Source organism: Amblyraja radiata, chromosome 18 (genome assembly GCF_010909765.2).
Source record: "Amblyraja radiata isolate CabotCenter1 chromosome 18, sAmbRad1.1.pri, whole genome shotgun sequence".
Taxonomy (NCBI): domain Eukaryota; kingdom Metazoa; phylum Chordata; class Chondrichthyes; order Rajiformes; family Rajidae; genus Amblyraja; species Amblyraja radiata.
Window position 1 is genome coordinate 2,947,948 of NC_045973.1, and position 18,356 is coordinate 2,966,303.

Genomic DNA, 18,356 nt, shown 5'->3' on the forward strand with positions numbered 1-18,356 from the left:
CCTCAAAGATGTGCGGGTTTGTAGGTTAATTGCTCTTGGTAAATTGCCCCTAATGTGTAGGGAGTGGGTGTGAAAGTGCGATATCATTGAACTAGTAACGGGTGATTGATAATCAGCGATGATTCTGTGGGCTAGTTCACTTTTCCATTCTTTAGTTCTCCAAACTAATCACATAAAACTCACATCAGTCTGAAGAAGGTTCCCCCACACACTCCAAAGACTGGCAGATTGGTAGGTTAATTGACTTCTGTAAATTGTCTAGTGTGTAGGATAGTGTCTAAAGTCTAACTGTAAAGAGTGCTACCTGAGACAGGTTGGGCTGACTGCTCACGGAACCTTCACCACTTTCTGGGCAATGCAAGCATTTGACAAGAGAGTAAAAGACATAACCATCAAATGACAAAGCTTGAACCCTCTGGTTAATACCTTGAACATTTATGGGCATTGCAAATAGTAGGAAGCCAATGAGACAATTGTTAGGTTTTGAAAAAGCATGACTTTAAAAGATTTTATTTAGCATTTGTCAATGTAATGACAAGTTTAAGATCTTGGTCTCTCCTTCTTGCCCTTGTAAAGGGCCAACAAAGACACGTTGGCAACTTTAACCACCTTGAAGCGGACGCCAGGGATATCACCAACGGCATGTCCCTTACGGCCAAAGCCAGCAACCAGAACCTCATCGTTTTCCTAAAGGACACAATTGAAACAATTAAACATTTACAATAGTAAGCAATTACAAACTTGAAAACATGCACATGTAAGGAAGAATTCATTATTGTAAAACAAAGCCTGGAGTATGAAGAAGGGTCCCAACCCAAACATCACCTATCATGTCCTCCACAGAGGGTAGACACAAAATGCTGGAGTAACTCAACGGACAGACAGCATCTCAGAAGAGAAGGAATGGGTGACGTTTCGGGTCTAGACCCTTCTTCAGACTGTTGTGCAAAATGTCCTCCACAGATGCTACCAAAGTTGCTCCAGCACTTTGTTTTACTCAAGACTAGAGCATTTCCAATTCCATGTCTCCAATTAACTATTAGAATTGCTCTGCATGTTAATGCCATACTGCTTATATCACCCAAAACACCAATAGTGGAGTTAATGGGAAAATGTGGATGTATTTGACACTGCAGTTGGTAAGAGTAGTGGTTTTTAATAGAATTAAATGTATTCAAACTTTGAGATCTTTGTCAGTCTTGGCCAGATTTATTGGCCGACCTTGATTGCCCTCAAACAGATGGTCGTGGCCCTCCTTCCAAAGCCATCCACTGAAGGGCCTCTCTCAAGCTGAGACAGTATTTCAACAAGCAAAGATGAAGGAAGACCAAAATATTTTAAAGTCAGGATGGTTTGCATCCTAGAGGGAAGTGTATAGGTGATGTGTTCCCACACATACCTGCTCGATTATGCCAGTCAACTTGTCAATTTAGGAGGCAGTAACCATATAGGTTACAGTTTACAAGTTCCTTGCCATTAGCTCACAATGTGCCACCATAAACACAATTAATTGAGCTGCATCTACTCGCAACAGCAACAATGGGTCAGGAAGCAAGCACAAAACCTTCAGACTCAAGATCCACCTTGCTTCCCAATACATCTGTGTCTCATATCTGGCATTCCACAAACTATTGCCTGCTTCCACATTGATAAGCAGTTGGATATTTGGGCAATGTTTTCTGCAGTGCCATCATCTATCTATATTACTAAAACTCTGTTCTTGACCGGTTTTGGCTTTCCGTGCTGCGGTTTCCGAGAGTACGCCGCCACCTACGGCCGTCATTTTTGGCCACCTCGCTCAGAGCCCCCCTCCGCCGCATGTGTGCCGAGGATTTTTCCCGTCGATGAAAATTGACAGAGATATTAATGTTTTTACAACATTCCCCATTCTTTCTACTGCCCCTGCTGGAGGGAGGGGGAGGGACTATAAAACCAGGAAGTGGTGTGCCTCAATCAGTCTCTGCAAGTGGTGTGCCTCAATCAGTCTCTGCAAGTGGTGTGCCTCAATCAGAGCTTTGAATGACACTGACAAATGTCTACAGCACTGTGAGCACCCTTAATTTGGTTTGAAAATGAAAATATGGTTAGAGGTAAAAAAGCACTGCCTGCAAATGGTTGTTTGGGTTTGGGTTGAAGTAAAAAGGCACTCTCTCTCCCCCCCCCCCTCCCCTCCCCCACCATCCCTCCCCTCCACACACCCCTACCCCCTCCCTGCTCCCCACCTCTCCCCCGCCCCTCATCTCACCCTCTCTCTCCTCCCCCGCCCTCTCTCTCCCCCCTCCTCCCCTCTATTAGCGTGAGAGCGGGAGGGGTAGTTAGTGTGTGATGCTGCATGCCGCCTCCCCCCCACAACCGCACGTTGGGGGAACAGACCCAACGGGTCTGCACTTGGTCTAGTATAAATTAAGATTTGTTAAACTATTCTTCTGTACCCAAATGGCTCCAGGGAGAAGTGAAAGACCTCTTCGAGGCAAAAATCCCCTTTCACACTCTTCAGTTCAGTTTCGTTTAGTCACGTGTACCGAGGTACAGTGAAAAGCTTTTGTTGCTTGCTAACTAGGTAGCAGAAAGACAATACATGATCTACAGCGATTAACATCAATGCCAAGTCAGGCATTGACTGTCCATTATTAGCTGTTCAATGTGGTCATGACATTTGAACAGAAATATTATTGTGAAGATCTTCAAATATCTGCAAATAGGGGGTGTCAGGATTTTATCCCAGTGACAAGGAAAACTCAATTGAGGCTGCAGTGAAATTTCAAACTACTTTGAAGGTAGTATCCATTATTTATCTTGCAGGTTTCAGGGTTGGAATTTTAAAAAATAACAGAAATTTTAAAACAGAAATGTTTTACCAAATCTATTTTTGTATACCCAGAAAACTATAAAAGGCAAAAGACACCAAACAAAATGATATCAAGTGACCACATTTTCACTAATAGAAATTAATTCCGTACCGAGCAAGTATAGTAAACATAAGTGCTTAAAAATAGCGGAGTCAGAGGATATGGGGAGAAGGCAGGAACGGGGTACTGATTGGGGATGATCACCCATGACCACAGTGAATGGCGGTGCTGGCTCGAAGGGCTGAATGGCCTATTCCTGTATCTATTGTCTATTGCTTACCTCTATGAAATTCAAGCAACCATCATTTGGAACAAAGGCTGTGATTTTCTTGCCATTCTTAATGAGCTGCACTCGGACGCACTTTCGGATCGCAGAATTGGGCTGCTTAGCCTCAACGCCACTGAAAGAGAATAAAGAGTTATTTGCAAAATGTCGACATTTAACTCTTCTTCATTCTTTGCCCTTTCCGAAAGGTATGTTTTGAAACATGGCAACCTAGAAATTGGCCGAGAGGTTTTCAGTGGTGTTTTACTGTGTAATAATATACGTACCAACAATTGAGTGAAGTCGTAACGATTTATGTATTAATATTTTTAATACTTTTCAGTTACAAGTCTCATCAAATGAATACACTAATACAAGTGCACATAAAAATGCTGGAGAAACTCAGCGGGTGAGGCAGCATCTATGGATGAAAAGTCACCTATTCATTCGCACCATGGATGCTGCCTCACCCGCTGAGTTTCTCCAGCATTTTTGTCTACCTTCGATTTTTCCAGCATCCGCAGTTCCTTCTTAACCGATACAAGTGTGATATTTTCCAAACAAGAGATTAGTCTTTTTTTTTTAACAATTCCTTGTGAGAAAAGAGGAAAGACTAGTACCAGATGCTCCAGGGAAGTAAACTACTGCTGTAACAGGCCCTGTGTTTATAAATACTTACACTTTTTCCAAGACTATTCCTTTGGCATGGGAAGCACCCCCGAATGGGTTGGCCTTCAACGCTGTCCCCAAGTGGGCCTTCTTGTATTGCTTGTCGTGCCATTTCTGATCACGACGGAGGTTACGCAGCTTTCTTGCTGTACGGAGACCACGGCACTTACCTAAACACAAGCATTACAATCACATGTGAATTAATACATCAACGTTTCTCACAGTACAGTAATCGGGCAAGGAATTGACGTCCGACACTGACAGGTTCACAAGGTTAATTCCCGGGATGGCGGGACTGCCATGTCCTGAGAGAATGGAGCGGCTGGAATTTAGAAGGATGAGAGGATATCATTGAAACATACAAGATTAAGGGTTCAGACAAGCTAGAGGCAGGAAACATTCGCTTTCTTCACTGCCTGCTGCATCTGCATGCTTACTACAAGGACGCCCAGATCTTGTAGTATGCATGCAATAATAATAATTTTATTATTATTAATGTTTAGTGTTTATGTAACTGTCATTGTATGTCATGTTGTTACTTGTGGGCGGAGCACCAAGGGAAATTCCTTGTATGTGAATACCTGACCAATAAACTTACTTACTTATGCACTGCCTCAATTTTATCAAGCCAAGGGTTATTTCTGCTTTCAAACATTTTTTTTACCCCAATTTGCCCTGCTGCTTTCAATCCGCCTCCTTCCCTGCTCTTTTTGGGGGGCGTGGGAGGAAACCGGAGCACCCGGAGAAAACCCAGGGAGAGGGTACAAGCTGCGGATCGAACCCGGGCAGATCGACACCAAATGCCGGAGTAACTCTTTCAAGAGAGAGCTAGATAGGGCTATTAAAGATAGCGGAGTCAGGGGATATGGGGAGAAGGCAGGAGCGGGGTACTGATTGGGGATGATCAGCCATGATCACATTGAATGGCGGTGCTGGCTCGAAGGGCCGAATGGCCTACTCCTGCACCTGGTGTCTAACTCAGCGGGCTGTGGACGTTTCGGGTCGGGTTCCTCCTCCACGTGGAGCGGTGTGTGAGCGGCCGGGCCTGAGGCCTGGGCCTCGCGTACTGAGTGCGCCGGAGCAGCGGGCGGGCGGAGGGAGGGACCGAGGCCTCACTCAGTCTCCCCTTCACCCGTGTGTCTCCCCCAGTGCCGGGCGGGCGGGTGTGAGTGTGAGTGTGAGTGTGAGCGAGTGTGAGTGTGAGCGAGCGGCCTCTCACCCATGTCTCTCCCCCGGTGTCCGCGCCGGAAAGAGCGCGCTCCGACCGCGCCGCCTCACCTAGCCGCAGCCAGGACCCCGGCCGCGCCTGCCCCACCCGCGCCTGCCTCTACTCCACACCCCACATTTCCCTCTACCCCACACACACACACCCCCACAACACACCACACGCGCCCCAAATAAAATACTAAAATACCCCCTCTGTATTAAAACCGCAAACGTACAAATAAACACCCACACACACCAGGTCCCGCCTCCCGCGGCGGCTGATTGGCTGCGGGGCCGGATCCACCCGGGCGCTGGTTGGTCGGGGCGGGTGTCAGTCAGCGGGGCCCAGGGTGGGGGGGGAGGAGGGGTGAGGGTGCGCACCGGCAATGGCGCCCCCCCCGCTCACAGTGTGAGTACTACACCCCCCCCTCACAGTGTGAGTACTACACCCCCCTCACAGTGTGAGTACTACACCCCCCCTCACAGTGTGAGTACTACACCCCCCCTCACAGTGTGAGTACTACACCCCCCCCTCACAGTGTGGGTACCAAAGATTATAGAGTGGAGCTCCGCTCTATGATCTTTGGTCAAGTCAAGTCACATTTATTTATATAGCACATTTAAAAAACAACTCTCGTTGGCCAAAGTGCTTTACATTTATTATAAGAATAGTATAAACAAACAAACTACATACATATATACATTTAGCCCTCGCTCAGTGGACGTCAGGAAAGGCTTGGGAGTATAGATAGGTTTTTAGTCTTGACTTAAAGGAGTCGATGGAGGGGGCAGTTCTGATGGGAAGAGGGATGCTGTTCCACAGTCTAGGAGCTGCAACCGCAAAGGTGGGTATTACACACCCATCACAGTGTGAGTACTGTCGTTATCTGAAAGCCTCTTAAACCCCTAGGTGGCACAGTGGTGCGGCGGTAGAGTTGCTGCCTTAAATGGCCAGAGACTCAGGTTCGATCCAGACCTCGGCTGCTGTCTGCGTGTAGTTTGCACGTTCTCCCTGTGACCACGTGGGCTTTCTCCGGGTGCTCCAGTTTCTTCCCACATTCAAAGACGTGCAGGTTTGTAGGTCAATTGGCTTCTGTAAATTGTCCCTGCTGTGTCGGGTAGAAACACTGTATGGGTGATCGCTGGTCGGTGCGGAATCGATGGGCTGAAGGGCCTGGTTCCATGGTGTTTCTCTAAACTAAACTAAACTAAAAACGCTTGAATTGCGATGTTACGACCAAGAACTATAGCTATGTTCAATATGGTTTAAAACATAGAACAGTACAGTACAGCACAGGGACAGGCCCTTTGGCCCACAAAGCCCGTGCTGAACATGATGTCTATTCGAAATCCTCCTAAACACTACTATTGTACCTGCCTCCACCACCCCTCCCTCGATGATAAGAAAGTTGGTAGATAATTCCGTTGCTAGACATATAAAACAATTTATGGATGATAATTTGGAAAAGCTGAATGTAGAGTTTAGAAGAATGAGGGGGGACCTCATTGAAACTTACAGAACAGCAAAAGGCCTGGATAGAGTGGATGTGGAGAGGATGTTTCCACTAGTGGGAGAGTCTAGGACTAGAGGTGATAGCTTCAGAATTAAAGGACTTTTTTTTATGAAGGAGATGAGGAGGAATCTATTTAGTTACAGGGTGGTGAATCTGTGGAATTCTATGGGGAAAAAGCAGGAACGGGGTACTGATTTTATATGGTGACAAAAGTACTGGAGAAACTCAGCGGGTGCAGCAGCATCTAAGGAGCGAAGGAAATAGGCAACGTTTCGGCCCGAAACGTTGCCTATTTCCTTCGCTCCTTAGATGCTGCTGCACCCGCTGAGTTTCTCCAGCACTTTTGTCTACCTTCGATTTACCAGCATCTGCAGTTCCTTCTTAAATACTGCTTTTAGATGATCAGCCATGATCATATTGAATGGCGGTGCTTGCTCGAAGGGCTGAATGGCCTACCCCTGCACCTATTTTTCTATGTTTCTATGTTGCCTGACCCGCTGAGGGAGGTATTTCAGTTTAATTCATTGTACAGTGTAAAGCTTTTTGTTGAGTGCCTTCCAGTTACTCCAGCACTTTGTGTCTTTTTTTGTTGTTGTTGTTGTTGTGTAGTATTTACCAGCATCTGCAGTTAGTTTCAGGTGTCCTCAAGTTCACCTCAAGAGTTAAAACCTTTTGCATGCAGGCTTGATCGTCACCGACAAACTCTCTCCGAGTTGCAGTGCTGAGTTCACCTCTCTCGCTCTCTCGCAGGTACAATCTTCTCCGTTAAACTCGCCAGCAGAGGGACAGAGTCAGGCCGAGTCACGGCGTTAACTCGCTGCCCGGCGCCCGCTGTCTCTGTCTCTGTCCCGGGGGGTGGGTGAGTGAAGCCCAGGCGGGGGTGAGGGAGAGGGGCCGAGTCCATGCCCGCCCTGCTGGGCCGCGCCCTCCGCCTCCTGCAGCGATCCTTGGCCGCGGGCCCAGCTCTAGGCCGCGGCTCGTCTCTCGGCCCAGCCTCAGCACCAGGCCCAGGCTCAAGCTCAAGCGTAGGCCCAGCCTCAGCACCAGTTTCGGGCCCAGCCCCAGGCTCAAGCGCAGGCCCAGGCTCAGCACCACGTTCAAGCTCAAGCGCAGGCCCAGCCTCAGCACCAGGTTCGGGCCTAGCCCCATTTCCAGGTCCAGGCTCAAGCCCAGCTCCAGGTTCAGGCCCAGCCTCAGCACCTGGCCCAAGCTTAAGCCCAGCTCCAGGTTCAGTTCCCAGTTCAGGCCCAGACTCTACTCTAGGCTCAGCCTCAGCCTCAGGCCTACCTCCAGGCCCACCTCAGGCTCCAGGCCCTTACCCAATGCCAGGCCCAGCCATGCAGACGGCCGTGGTCCGCTGCGTCCCGAGTGAGACCAAGATGACCATAGCGCTGGAGGTGTGCGGGGGGCGGCGGCGGCTGGAGCGGGAGCAGAGCGAGTGCCTGCGGGCCGCGCTGGCTCGAATCGCGCACCACCTGCTCAAGGCCCAGGCCGGGGCCCGCAAAGGCAAGAAAGGTGCTGCACAGGCCTCAGCTCAAGCCCAGGAGCAGGCCCCAGACCAGGCCTCGGTCCAAGCCCAGGAGCAGGCCCCGGCGATCAGCTTATACGTGGGCGAGCAGGCCATACCAGGCGACACGAGTAATGCAGAGGCCTGGCAGGAGGGCGCCGAGCTGCGGGTGGGCTCGGTCCGCTACCGCGTGCAGCGGAACCCGCCCGGGCTGACGCTGCTGGCGCTGCCCGCCTCCATGTTGGCGGGATTCCCCGTCTGCCCCCGGCTCCAGGTGGAGTTTGGGCAGGCGGAAGATTGCAGCTTCGAGTGGCTGCAGGAGACCGAGGCCGGGCGCTGGGAACCTGTGGCCTACGGCAGAGTCTTCACCCCTCCGCCCAACCTGGTGGGCCGCAGGCTGAAGCTGCGCTGCTGCCCGGGAGATGGCAGCAGGTTTGGGCCGGAGTCCGAGGCCCTGAGCTCGGGCCCTGTGCAACTAGGCCCCGAGGCCTGCACTTTTGACGGCCGCCACTCCTTCACCCAGCAGGCCGCGGCCGGATCTGTACTCCGGGTGGTCTCCTACAACATCCTGGCCGATATCTACGCCCAGACCGAGCTGTCCAAGACCACCCTGTACCCCTACTGCCCCCCCCATGCCCTGCATGCCCATTACAGGGAGAACCTGGTCAAGAAGGAGGTGCTGGGCTACCAGGCTGACCTGCTGTGCCTGCAGGAGGTGGACAAGACGCTCTTCAACCACAGCCTGCGGCCTGCGCTCGATGCCTTCGGCTACCAGGGCCTGTTCCGCCTCAAGGGGAAGCAGCATGAAGGCCTGGCCACCTTCTACAGAGCCTCCCGATTCCAGCTGCTGTCTCAGCACGACGTGACCCTGGGCCAGGCTTTGGCCTCCGACCCTCTGCACACTCACCTCCTCCAGGATGTAGCTGCAAACCCCAACGTCCAGGAAAAGGTGCTGCACAGGTCAACCACCCTGCAGGTACCAACAATATCTCTTAAACCACTGCATTTCAACCTTTGACCACACATATGTGGAAATGAGGCCCTGCAGATGCTGGTTTGTACCAAAGATGGACACAAAGTGCTGGAGTAACTCAACTGGTCAGGCAGCATCTCTGGAGAAAAAGCAGATGAAGAAGGGTCCCGACCTGAAACGTTACCTGTCCATGTTCTCCAGAGATGCCACCCTGAGTTAATCCAGCACTTTTTTGTCTGTCTTTCATAGTTCCTTATGTTTTAAATATCATACTTCATACAATGTCATACATACTTCCTTACGTTTTGAGCCACTGTTTCAACCAGCAGGCAGGTGGGACTAGTATAGATGGGGCATCATCTGTGGAATTCTCTGCCTCAGAGGGCGGTGGATGCAGGTTCTCTGGATGCTTTCAAGAGGGAGCTAGATAGGGTTCTTAAAAATAGCGGAGTCAGGGGATATGGGGAGAAGGCAGGAACGGGGTACTGATTGGGAATGATCAGCCATGATCACATTAAATGGCGGTGCTGGCTCAAAGGGCCGGTTGGCCTACTCCTGCACCTAATGTCTATTGTCATGGTCGGCATAGGCGGGTAGTTTATTATTGTCAAATGCACCGAAGTTCAGTGAAAATCTTTTTTATTGTTTGCTATCCTGTCAGCCGAAAGACAGTACATGATTACAATCGAGCCGTCCACAGTGTTCGGATACTGGATAAAGGGGATAACCTTTAGTGCAAGGTAAAGTCTGATTAAAGAACGTCTGAGGTAGATAAAAATGCTGGAGAAACTCTGCGGGTGAGGCAGCATCTATGGAGTGAAGGAATAGGTGACGTTTTGGGTCGAGACCCGAAACGTCACCTATTCCTTTGCTCCAAAGATGCTGCCTCACCCGCTGAGTTTCTCCAGCATTTTTGTCTACGATTTTTTCAGCATCTGTAGTTCTTTTATAAACACTAAAGATCGTCCGAGGGTCTCCAATGAGATAGATGGTAAGTCAGGACCGCTTTCTCGTTGGTGATAGGATGGCTCAGTTGCCTGATAACAGCTGTGAAGAAACTGTCCCTGAATCTGGAGGTGTGCGTTTTCACACTTCTGTACCTGTTGCGTGATGGGAGAGGGGAGAAGTGGGAGTGACCGGGGGTCCTTGATTATGCTGCTGGCCTTGGTGAGGCTGTGTGAAGTGTAGATGGAGTAAGGCTGAAGGGCCTGTTACTGTGCTGTACGATTCTCTGGCATCGTGTTTTAAAGCTGTGTTTCAACCTTTGACTATGTGTCAAGTCGAGAGTTTATTGTAATGTGTCCCAGATAGGATAATGAAATTCTTGCTTGCTGCTGCACAACAGAATATGTAATCATAATACAGAACAGGAGATAAAAGTTCAATGTGTCTATATACTGTTGACCATATATATACACAATAAATAAACAGATAAAGTGCAATAGTAAAAATAGACAGTTATTGTTCAGAGCTTGTTTGATGTTGTGTTTAATAGCCTGATGGCTGTGGGGAAGAAGCTGTTCCTGAACAGAGCCCCAGTGAGACCACACCTGGAGTATAGTGTGCAGTTTTGGTCCCCTAATTTGAGGAAGGACATTCTTGCTATTGAGAGTGTGCAGCGTAGGTTTACAGGGTTAATTCCCGGGATGGCGGGACTGTCATATGCTGAGAGAATGGAGCAGCTGGGCTTATACACTCGGGAGTTTAGAAGGATGAGAGGGAATCTTATTGAAGCATATAAGATTATTAAGGATTTGGACACACTAGAGGCAGGAAATATGTTCCCGATGTTGGGGAAGTCCAGAACCAGGGGCCACAGTTTAAGAATAAGAGGTAAGCCATTTAGAACGGAGACGAGGAAACACTTTTTCTCACAGAGAGTTGTGAGTCTGTGGAATTCTCTGCCTCAGAGGGCGGTGGAGGCCAGTTCTCTGGATGCTTTCAAGAGAGCGCTAGATAGGGCTCTTAAAAATAGCGGAGTCAGGGGATATGGGGAGAAGGCAGGAACGGGGTACTGATTGGGGATGATCAGCCATGATCACATTGAATGGCGGTGCTGGCTCGAAGGGCCGAATAGCCTACTCCTGCACCTATTGTCTATTGAACCTGGGTGTTCCAGATTTCATTCCCTTTGAACCTCATTTCCTTTGTCCCCTTCTCTGCAACTTAAAACATGCCTGTTCTCTCACTTTCCCAGTCCAATAAGGGTTATTGATTTGAAATATTAACTGTTGTTTTATTATTACTTTTAACACTTTGTTGTTGTTTAGGTTTGTGTGCTTCAGTCCCTTGAAGATCCATCAAGGAAAGTGTGCGTTGCTAATACTCATCTTTACTGGCACCCAAAAGGTACACATTCAGTGTTATCGTGTTAGCATCATTTCAGGGGGAGGGAGATTGCAACCTTCACGTGGTCCGCCCTGTTTCAACTAATGCAATCAACCTGGCGTGCACAATCAAATAAGATCAAATAGAACAAGTTGTCCTACAACTTTAGGCTGTGCACCCCATACGCAAGAAGAAGGAGCATCATTTCTTTGGCCCATCCACTTATTTTAATAATTTATCGCATTTTTCCATTATAAAAATAATTTAATTGACTAATTATGATTGCAGAACAGAGAGATGCATGGTTCCTAAAAGTGGTTCCTAAAAGTTCCTGAAGTTCCCTTCAGTTTATTGTTACGTGTGCCCATGTACAGTGAAAAGCGTTTGTTGCGTGCTATCCAGTCAGCAGAAAGACACTGGTTTAAACCGAAAATAAGAGCCATTTACAGGGGACAGATACATGAAAAGGGAATAACGTTTAGTGCAAGGTAAAGCCAGCAACGTCCGATCAAGGATAGTCCGAGGGTCACCAATGAGGTAGATAGTAGCTGAGCACTGCTCTCTGGGTGTGGTAGGATGGTTCAGTTGCCTGATAAGTCAGGCAGGGTGGTGAAGACGGCATTTGGCGTGCTCACTCACATCGGGATAAGTACTGAGTAAGAAGGTTGGGAGATCACGGTGCAGCTGTACAAGTGTTGAGTGAGACCACACTTGGAGTTTTGTGCACAGTTCTGCTCACGCAGTTGATGAGAGGATGTCATTAAGTCAGAAAGGATGCATCAGGAATTTCCAAGGTAGTTGCCTGGCCTTGTGGGCTTGAGTCAGGGAGAGGTTGCATAGGCTGGGAGGGCAGTAGGCCGAGGAGTAACCTTATTGAAGTATACAAGATGATGAAGGGCATGCATAAAGAGGAGTCTAAAACTGGACGGCTGAGGCTGAAGGAGCAAGGTTTACGGGGGATTTCAGGAGCAGCTTTTTCACTCGGAAGGGAGTCCATATCTGGAATGAGCTGCCAGAGGAGGCTATAGAAGTGGATATAATTATGGCTTTTCAAAACATTTGAGCAGATGTATGTTCAGGAAAGGTTCCTAATTGCTGGGAGCTTGGATTGGCATTGACAAGGTGGACTGAAGCGCCCGTTTCGTTCTGTATTGAATTGTGACTGACCTTAAATTACAATGAATGAAAGATAAACCGTATTGCCTTCATGAGTGATCTTAATACTTTGATATAACTTCAGTTATTTAAACATTTTAATGCTGGCATGATTGTTGTACAAAGATGAGAGGCAGCATAGTGGTGCAGCAGGTAGAGCTGCTGCCTCCCTGCGCCAGAGATCCGGGTTCGATCCTGGCCTCGGGTGCTGTCTGTGTGGATTTGTATGTTCTCCCCGTGACCATGTGGGTTTCCCCGGGTGCTCTGGTTTCCTTCCACATCCCAAATTTGTGTAGGTTTGTAGGTTAATTGTCCCTCTGTATACACAGAACTAGTGTGAACAGGTGAGCAATGGTTGACATGGACCCGGTGGGCCGAAGGGCCTGTTTCTGTGCTGTAACTTCAAACTACACGCATAAGTTGTTTGATATTCACAATTCTTAGGACATTCTCATCATAGTTAAAGCTGTCGATTAGTGGTGCAATTTGTAAGAGGACAGAATCAGTTGTTCATACATCTGTGCTTTGCAGATTAGAATCTATTATTAGTTATAAACTGATAACATTTCCAACAGATTGTTTGTTGACCAAACTATGAGTTTAGTTTAGACATACAGCACGGAAACAGGCCCTTCGGCCCACCGAGTCTGCACTGACCTGTGATCCCCACACCTTAACACTATCCAACACACACTCGGGACAATTTACAATTTTACCAAGCCGATTAACCTACAAACCTGGAGTGTGGGAAAAAGCCCAGGTAGGTCACGGGGTTAAAACTCATGTCGGTCAAACTCCACACAGACAGCACCCGTGGTCAGGATGGAACCGGGGTCTCTGGGGGTGTGAGGCAGCAACTCTACCGCTGCGCCACCGCGCAGTTTGTTGATGTCTGATTTCTCGTACGTTGTTTTTTCCAGGAGGCCATATTCGACTTATTCAGATAGCGGTAGCATTTCGTCACCTTCAACAGATCACTTCCGAGCTGCATCCCAATACGCCAATCATCTTTTGCGGTGACTTTAACAGTGCCCCGTCCTCAGGCCTGTACGACTTTGTTACCAAAGGAAGCATTTTGCCCGATCACCAAGACTGGACTTCAAACGGCGAGGAGGAGCAGTGCAGAATGGCCCTCACTCACTCCTTCAAACTGGGAAGTGCCTGCGGGGAGCCCGCGTACACAAACTACGTGGGAGGGTTCCAAGGTTGCTTGGACTACATTTTCATGGATGAAGACGCGCTGGAGGTTGACCGGGTCATTCCCTTCCCACCTCATGAAGAGATCACCCGACACGTGGCCTTGCCCAGTGTCTCCCACCCATCAGATCACATTGCACTGGTCTGTGATCTGAAGTGGAAATGATCAACAGACAATAGACAACAGGTGCAGGAGTAGGCCATTCGGCCCTTCGAGCCAGCACCGTCATTCAATGTGATCATGGCTGATCATCCACAATCAGTACCCCGTTCCTGCCTTCTCCCCATATCCCCTGACTCCGCTATTTTTAAGGGCCCTATCTAGCTCTCTCTTGAAAGCATCCAGAGAACTGCCCTCTGAGGCAGAGAATTCCACAGACTCACAACTCTCTGTGAGAAAAAGTGTTTCCTCGTCTCTGTTCTAAATGGCTTACCCCATATTCTGAAACTGTGGCCCCTGGTTCTGGACTCCCCCAACATCGGAAACATGAAACATGTTTCCTACCTCTAGCGTGTCCAAACCCTTAATAATCTTATATGTTTCAATTATATGTATACCATTCCTCAGATTGATCAGTCTGACGAAGGGTCCCAACCTGAAACATTGCTTAGTCCATTCCCTCCACAGATGCTGCCTGACCCTCTGAGTTACTCCCAACACTTTGTGTTTTGCTTCAGATTCCAGTGTGTGTGCAGTTCCCTGTGTCTACACTAGGCCCGGACTTGTAATGCATGCAGGAGTTTACATTTAATTGGGAGCAGAGTGTTGCTGGCATTAAGTTATGGAAACCATTGAAGCAAATCAAATTCAATGGTCAAGTGATCCAATTGTATAATTTGGTTTAGATTTCCAGAAAATGTAGGGAATTTCCATCTAACCAAATAATGCGCTGGTCAAATGCAAAATATGTAGTCTGCATTGTGTTCAACATTAGATCACAACTGTAAATAAACACAGATGTTTAAACATATGGAACCGGCTGATCTGAGTTTTCAAATGTCAAAGTGAAATTGCACCTTAATCAAAGGTAGACAAAAATGCTGGAGAAACTCAGCGGGTGAGGCAGCTTCAGTTCAGTTCAGTTTTATTTGTCATCTGTAGGTTAACACAGGGTCAACGGTACAATGGAATGTGTTTGACAAGACAACGGGTCACCTCAGCAGTGATATTACAAGGATAAAATTAAGGGGAAAAAAAAAATAAGAGTGACATTGGTCGGTGAAAGACAATAATAAATAAAATAATCAACATATATGATGTGTTTATGAGTTCAGAAGCCTGATGGCATGATGGTAAAAACTGTTCTTGCGTCTGGTGGTACGTGCAGCCATGCTCTTGTATCGTCTGCCTGACAGTAACAAGGAGAACAGTCTGCGTGCTGGGTGGCTGTGGTCCTTGATGATGCTGTGTGCCTTCCGCGGGCACTGCCGGTGGAAAATGTCCCGAATGGCCGGGAGACAGTTGCCAGTGATGTGCTGTGCCGCCTTCACCACTCTCTGTAGTGAATTGCGGCTGTGGGCAGAACAGTTCCCGTACCAGACTTCTATGGAGCGAAGGAATAGGTGACGTTTCGGGTCTCGACCCGAAACGTCACCTATTCCTTCGCTCCATAGATGCTGCCTCACCCGTTGAGTTTCTCCAGCATTTCTGTCTACCTTCGATTTTTCCAGCATCTGCAGTTCCTTCTTAAACATTGTACCTTAATAATCAAAGTACATTTCTAACTTTACAAAGCTTTAACAAGTGTGGATATTCCTGGTTTGTGATGAGGTTACATTTTGGAACATTCAATAAGCATAAACAATGAATGGATAGCTATTAATAAAACCGACTGGAGCATGACTCAGTGTTCATTATGAATACATTAATCTGTTGTTGGATTCAAGAGAGTTTATTGTCATGTGTCCCTGATAGGACAATGAAATTTTTGCTTTGCTTCAGCACAACAGAACATAATAGGCATGACTACAAAACAGATCAGTGTGTCCATATACCATTATATAAATATATACACACATGAATAAATAAACTGATAAAAGTGCAAATAACAGATAATGGGCTATTAATGCTCAGAGTTTTGTCTGAGCCAAGTTTAATAGCCTGATGGCTGTGGGGAAGTAGCTATTCCTGAACCTGGTCGTTGCAGTTTTTCAGGTTCCTGTACCTTCTACCTGAAGGTAGCGGGGAGATGAGTGTGTGGCCAGGATGGTGTGGGTCCTTGATGATGCTGCCAGCCTTTTTGAGGCAGCGACTGCGATAGATCCCCTCGATGGAAGGGAGGTCAGAGACGATGATGGACTGGGCAGTGTTTACTACTTTTGGTAGTCTTTTCCTCTGGAGTGGGCTAATTCTCAAAATCACTCATTTGAGCAAATTCAAACAAACTTTAGGGAAAATATTTGATTTGAGGGGGTACAAGCCATCTTGGATGGCTACAGAAAATTAGCAACCACTTTGCCTTCTACCCAATTAGTGCGAGATGCAAACAGAAGCAAAGACCTATTGGTTTGGACATGAATTTGTTTTCATTGCATTATATGGCATATGCCATTTATTTTTCATTATAACATTGACCACAAAGGCTGCTGCCATATCCATTACACTCTACCAGTCTATTTCTCTTCTCCCTTGATGTTTAGTCAGGCCACATCGAAACGGGCCCTTTAGCCCAACTTGCCCAAAAAGCCCCATATACTCTATTCCCACCTGCCAGCATTTGCCCATATCCCTCTAAACCTTTCCCACCCATGTACCTGTCCAAATTAATAGTACCCACCTCAACTACCTCTTCTGCCAACTCCGCATATGATCTTATCCACCTCCATAATGGTGATTGTAGGAAGGTGGCTGTTCCTGAACCTGGTGGTGTGAGACTTCAAGCTTCACTACCTCCTGCCCGATGGTGGCAATGAGAAGAGGGCACAGCCCGAATGGTGGAGATCCTCGATGTTAGATGCTGCCTTCTTGAGCAGCGCCTCTTGTAGATGTTGTCAGTAGTGCTGGTGATGGCCCTGGCCAAGTCCATCACTATCTGCAGCCTCTTGTAATCCTGTGTTGGACCATGCAAAGTCATGGCCACACCTGCCAACTCTGCATTTCTCTAAAACTCTCCTTCAAGAACTTGATTAAAACCCTTCATCTTCAACCAAGCTTTTGCTCACCCGTCCAAATACCACCCATCTTAGGCTTGCTGTCAATTTTTGTGTTTATGTTTAAAAAAAAGAAAAAAAGAGTGCTTTGGTTTACCTGTAACTGGCATCACCAGAAGGTGCAATTAATGTCATGTGATTTGGCAGAATTAGGCCATTCAACCCATCAAGTCTACTCTGGCATTCAATCAATAGACAGTAGGTGCAGGAGTAGGCCATTCGGCCCTTTGAGCCAGCACCGCCATTCAATGTGATCATGGCTGATCATCTACAATCAGTACCCCGTTCCTGCCTTCTCCCCATATTCCCTGACTTCGCTATCTTTAAGAGCCCTATCTAGCTCTCTCTTGAAAGTATCCAGAGAACCGGCCTCCACCGCCCTCTGAGGCAGAGAATTCCACAAACTCACCACTCTCTGTGAGAAAAAATGTTTCCTCGTCTCCGTTCTAAATGGCTTACTCCTTATTCTTAAACTGTGGCCCCTGGTTCTGGACTCCCCCAACATCAGGAACATGTTTCCTGCCTCTAGAGTGTCCAAACCCTTAACAATCTTATATGTTTCAATAAGATACCCTCTCATCCTTCTAAATTCCAGAGTGTACAAGCCCAGCCGTTCCATTCTCTCAGCATATGACAGACCTGCCATTTAAGCTTGTAACCTGGACCCACTGCAGTTCGCGTACCGCCACAACAGATCAACGGTGGATGCGATCTCGCTGGCCCTCCACTCCGCACTGGACCACTTGGACAACAACTCATATGTCAGGCTGTTATTCATTGATTACAGCTCGGCATTTAACACAATCATCCCCTCCAAACTGGTTACCAAACTCGCAGAACTGGGTCTCTGCGCATCCCTCTGCAACTGGATCCTCGACTTCCTCGTCCACAGACCACAGTCTGTTCGTATTGGTGGAAATGTGTCAGCCTCAATAACAATCAGCACGGGAGCACCTCAAGGCTGCGTGCTCAGCCCCCTGCTGTACTCACTCTATACCCATGACTGCGTAGCGAACCACAGTGCGAACTCCATCATCAAGTTCGCTGATGACACCACTATTGTGGGGCGTATCACTGATGGGGATGAGTCAGAGTACAGAAGAGAGATCGAGCAACTGTCCATATGGTGCCAGCGCAATAACCTGGCCCTCAACACCAGCAAAACCAAGGAACTGATTGTGGACTTTGGAAGGAGTAGGAGGGGGACCCACAGCCCCATTTATATCAACGGGTCGATGGTTGAAAGGGTCAAGAACTTCAAATTCCTGGGCGTGCACATCTCTGAAGATCTTTCCTGGTCCGAAAACACTAACGCAATTATCAAAAAAGCTCATCAGCGCCTCTACTTCCTGAGAAGATTACGGAGAGTCGGATTGTCAAGGAAGACTCTCTCTAACTTCTACAGGTGCACAGTCGAGAGCATGCTGACCGGTTGCATCGTGGCTTGGTTCGGCAATTTGAGCGCCCTGGAGAGGAAAAGACTACAAAGAGTAGTAAACACTGCCCAGTCCATCATCGGCTCTGACCTTCCTTCCATCGAGGG

At 47.9% G+C, this 18,356-nt stretch overlaps 2 protein-coding genes across 3 annotated transcripts; one reads left to right on the forward strand and one right to left on the reverse strand.

Moving 5' to 3' along the window:
- Window positions 1-476: 476 nt before the first annotated feature.
- Window positions 477-5,095, reverse strand: rps23 (ribosomal protein S23). The gene is made up of 4 exons (XM_033036589.1): window positions 5,003-5,095; window positions 3,794-3,953; window positions 3,130-3,250; window positions 477-687 (listed from the first exon to the last, which is right to left on the reverse strand). The coding sequence occupies exons 1-4, from the start codon at window positions 5,004-5,006 to the stop codon at window positions 541-543; spliced, it is 432 nt and encodes a 143-aa protein (XP_032892480.1). The 5' UTR covers window positions 5,007-5,095; the 3' UTR covers window positions 477-540.
- A 2,068-nt stretch (window positions 5,096-7,163) lies between these two features.
- Window positions 7,164-14,634, forward strand: pde12 (phosphodiesterase 12). 2 transcript variants are annotated; one of them, XM_033036588.1, is made up of 4 exons: window positions 7,164-7,520; window positions 7,797-8,986; window positions 11,254-11,332; window positions 13,387-14,634. In XM_033036588.1, exons 1-4 carry the CDS (start codon window positions 7,406-7,408, stop codon window positions 13,827-13,829), a joined length of 1,827 nt encoding a protein of 608 aa, XP_032892479.1. In that variant the 5' UTR covers window positions 7,164-7,405; the 3' UTR covers window positions 13,830-14,634. The 2 variants fall into 2 exon arrangements, with proteins under 2 accessions (XP_032892479.1, XP_032892478.1); XM_033036587.1 differs by having other exon boundaries at window positions 7,165-8,986.
- Window positions 14,635-18,356: the final 3,722 nt, after the last annotated feature.

Coding starts and splice junctions, on each gene's coding strand:
- rps23 (XM_033036589.1), bottom strand. Junction 3,251..3,793: donor GGAATAGTCTTGGAAAAAGT/GTAAGTATTTAT, acceptor ATTCTCTTTCAG/TGGCGTTGAGGCTAAGCAGC. Junction 688..3,129: donor GTTGCTTGAATTTCATAGAG/GTAAGCAATAGA, acceptor TGTGTCCTTTAG/GAAAACGATGAGGTTCTGGT.
- pde12 (XM_033036587.1), top strand. CDS start 7,406: ATGCCCGCCCTGCTGGGCCGCGCCCTCCGCCTCCTGCAGCGATCCTTG. Junction 8,987..11,253: donor ACAGGTCAACCACCCTGCAG/GTACCAACAATA, acceptor GTTGTTGTTTAG/GTTTGTGTGCTTCAGTCCCT. Junction 11,333..13,386: donor TCTTTACTGGCACCCAAAAG/GTACACATTCAG, acceptor TGTTTTTTCCAG/GAGGCCATATTCGACTTATT.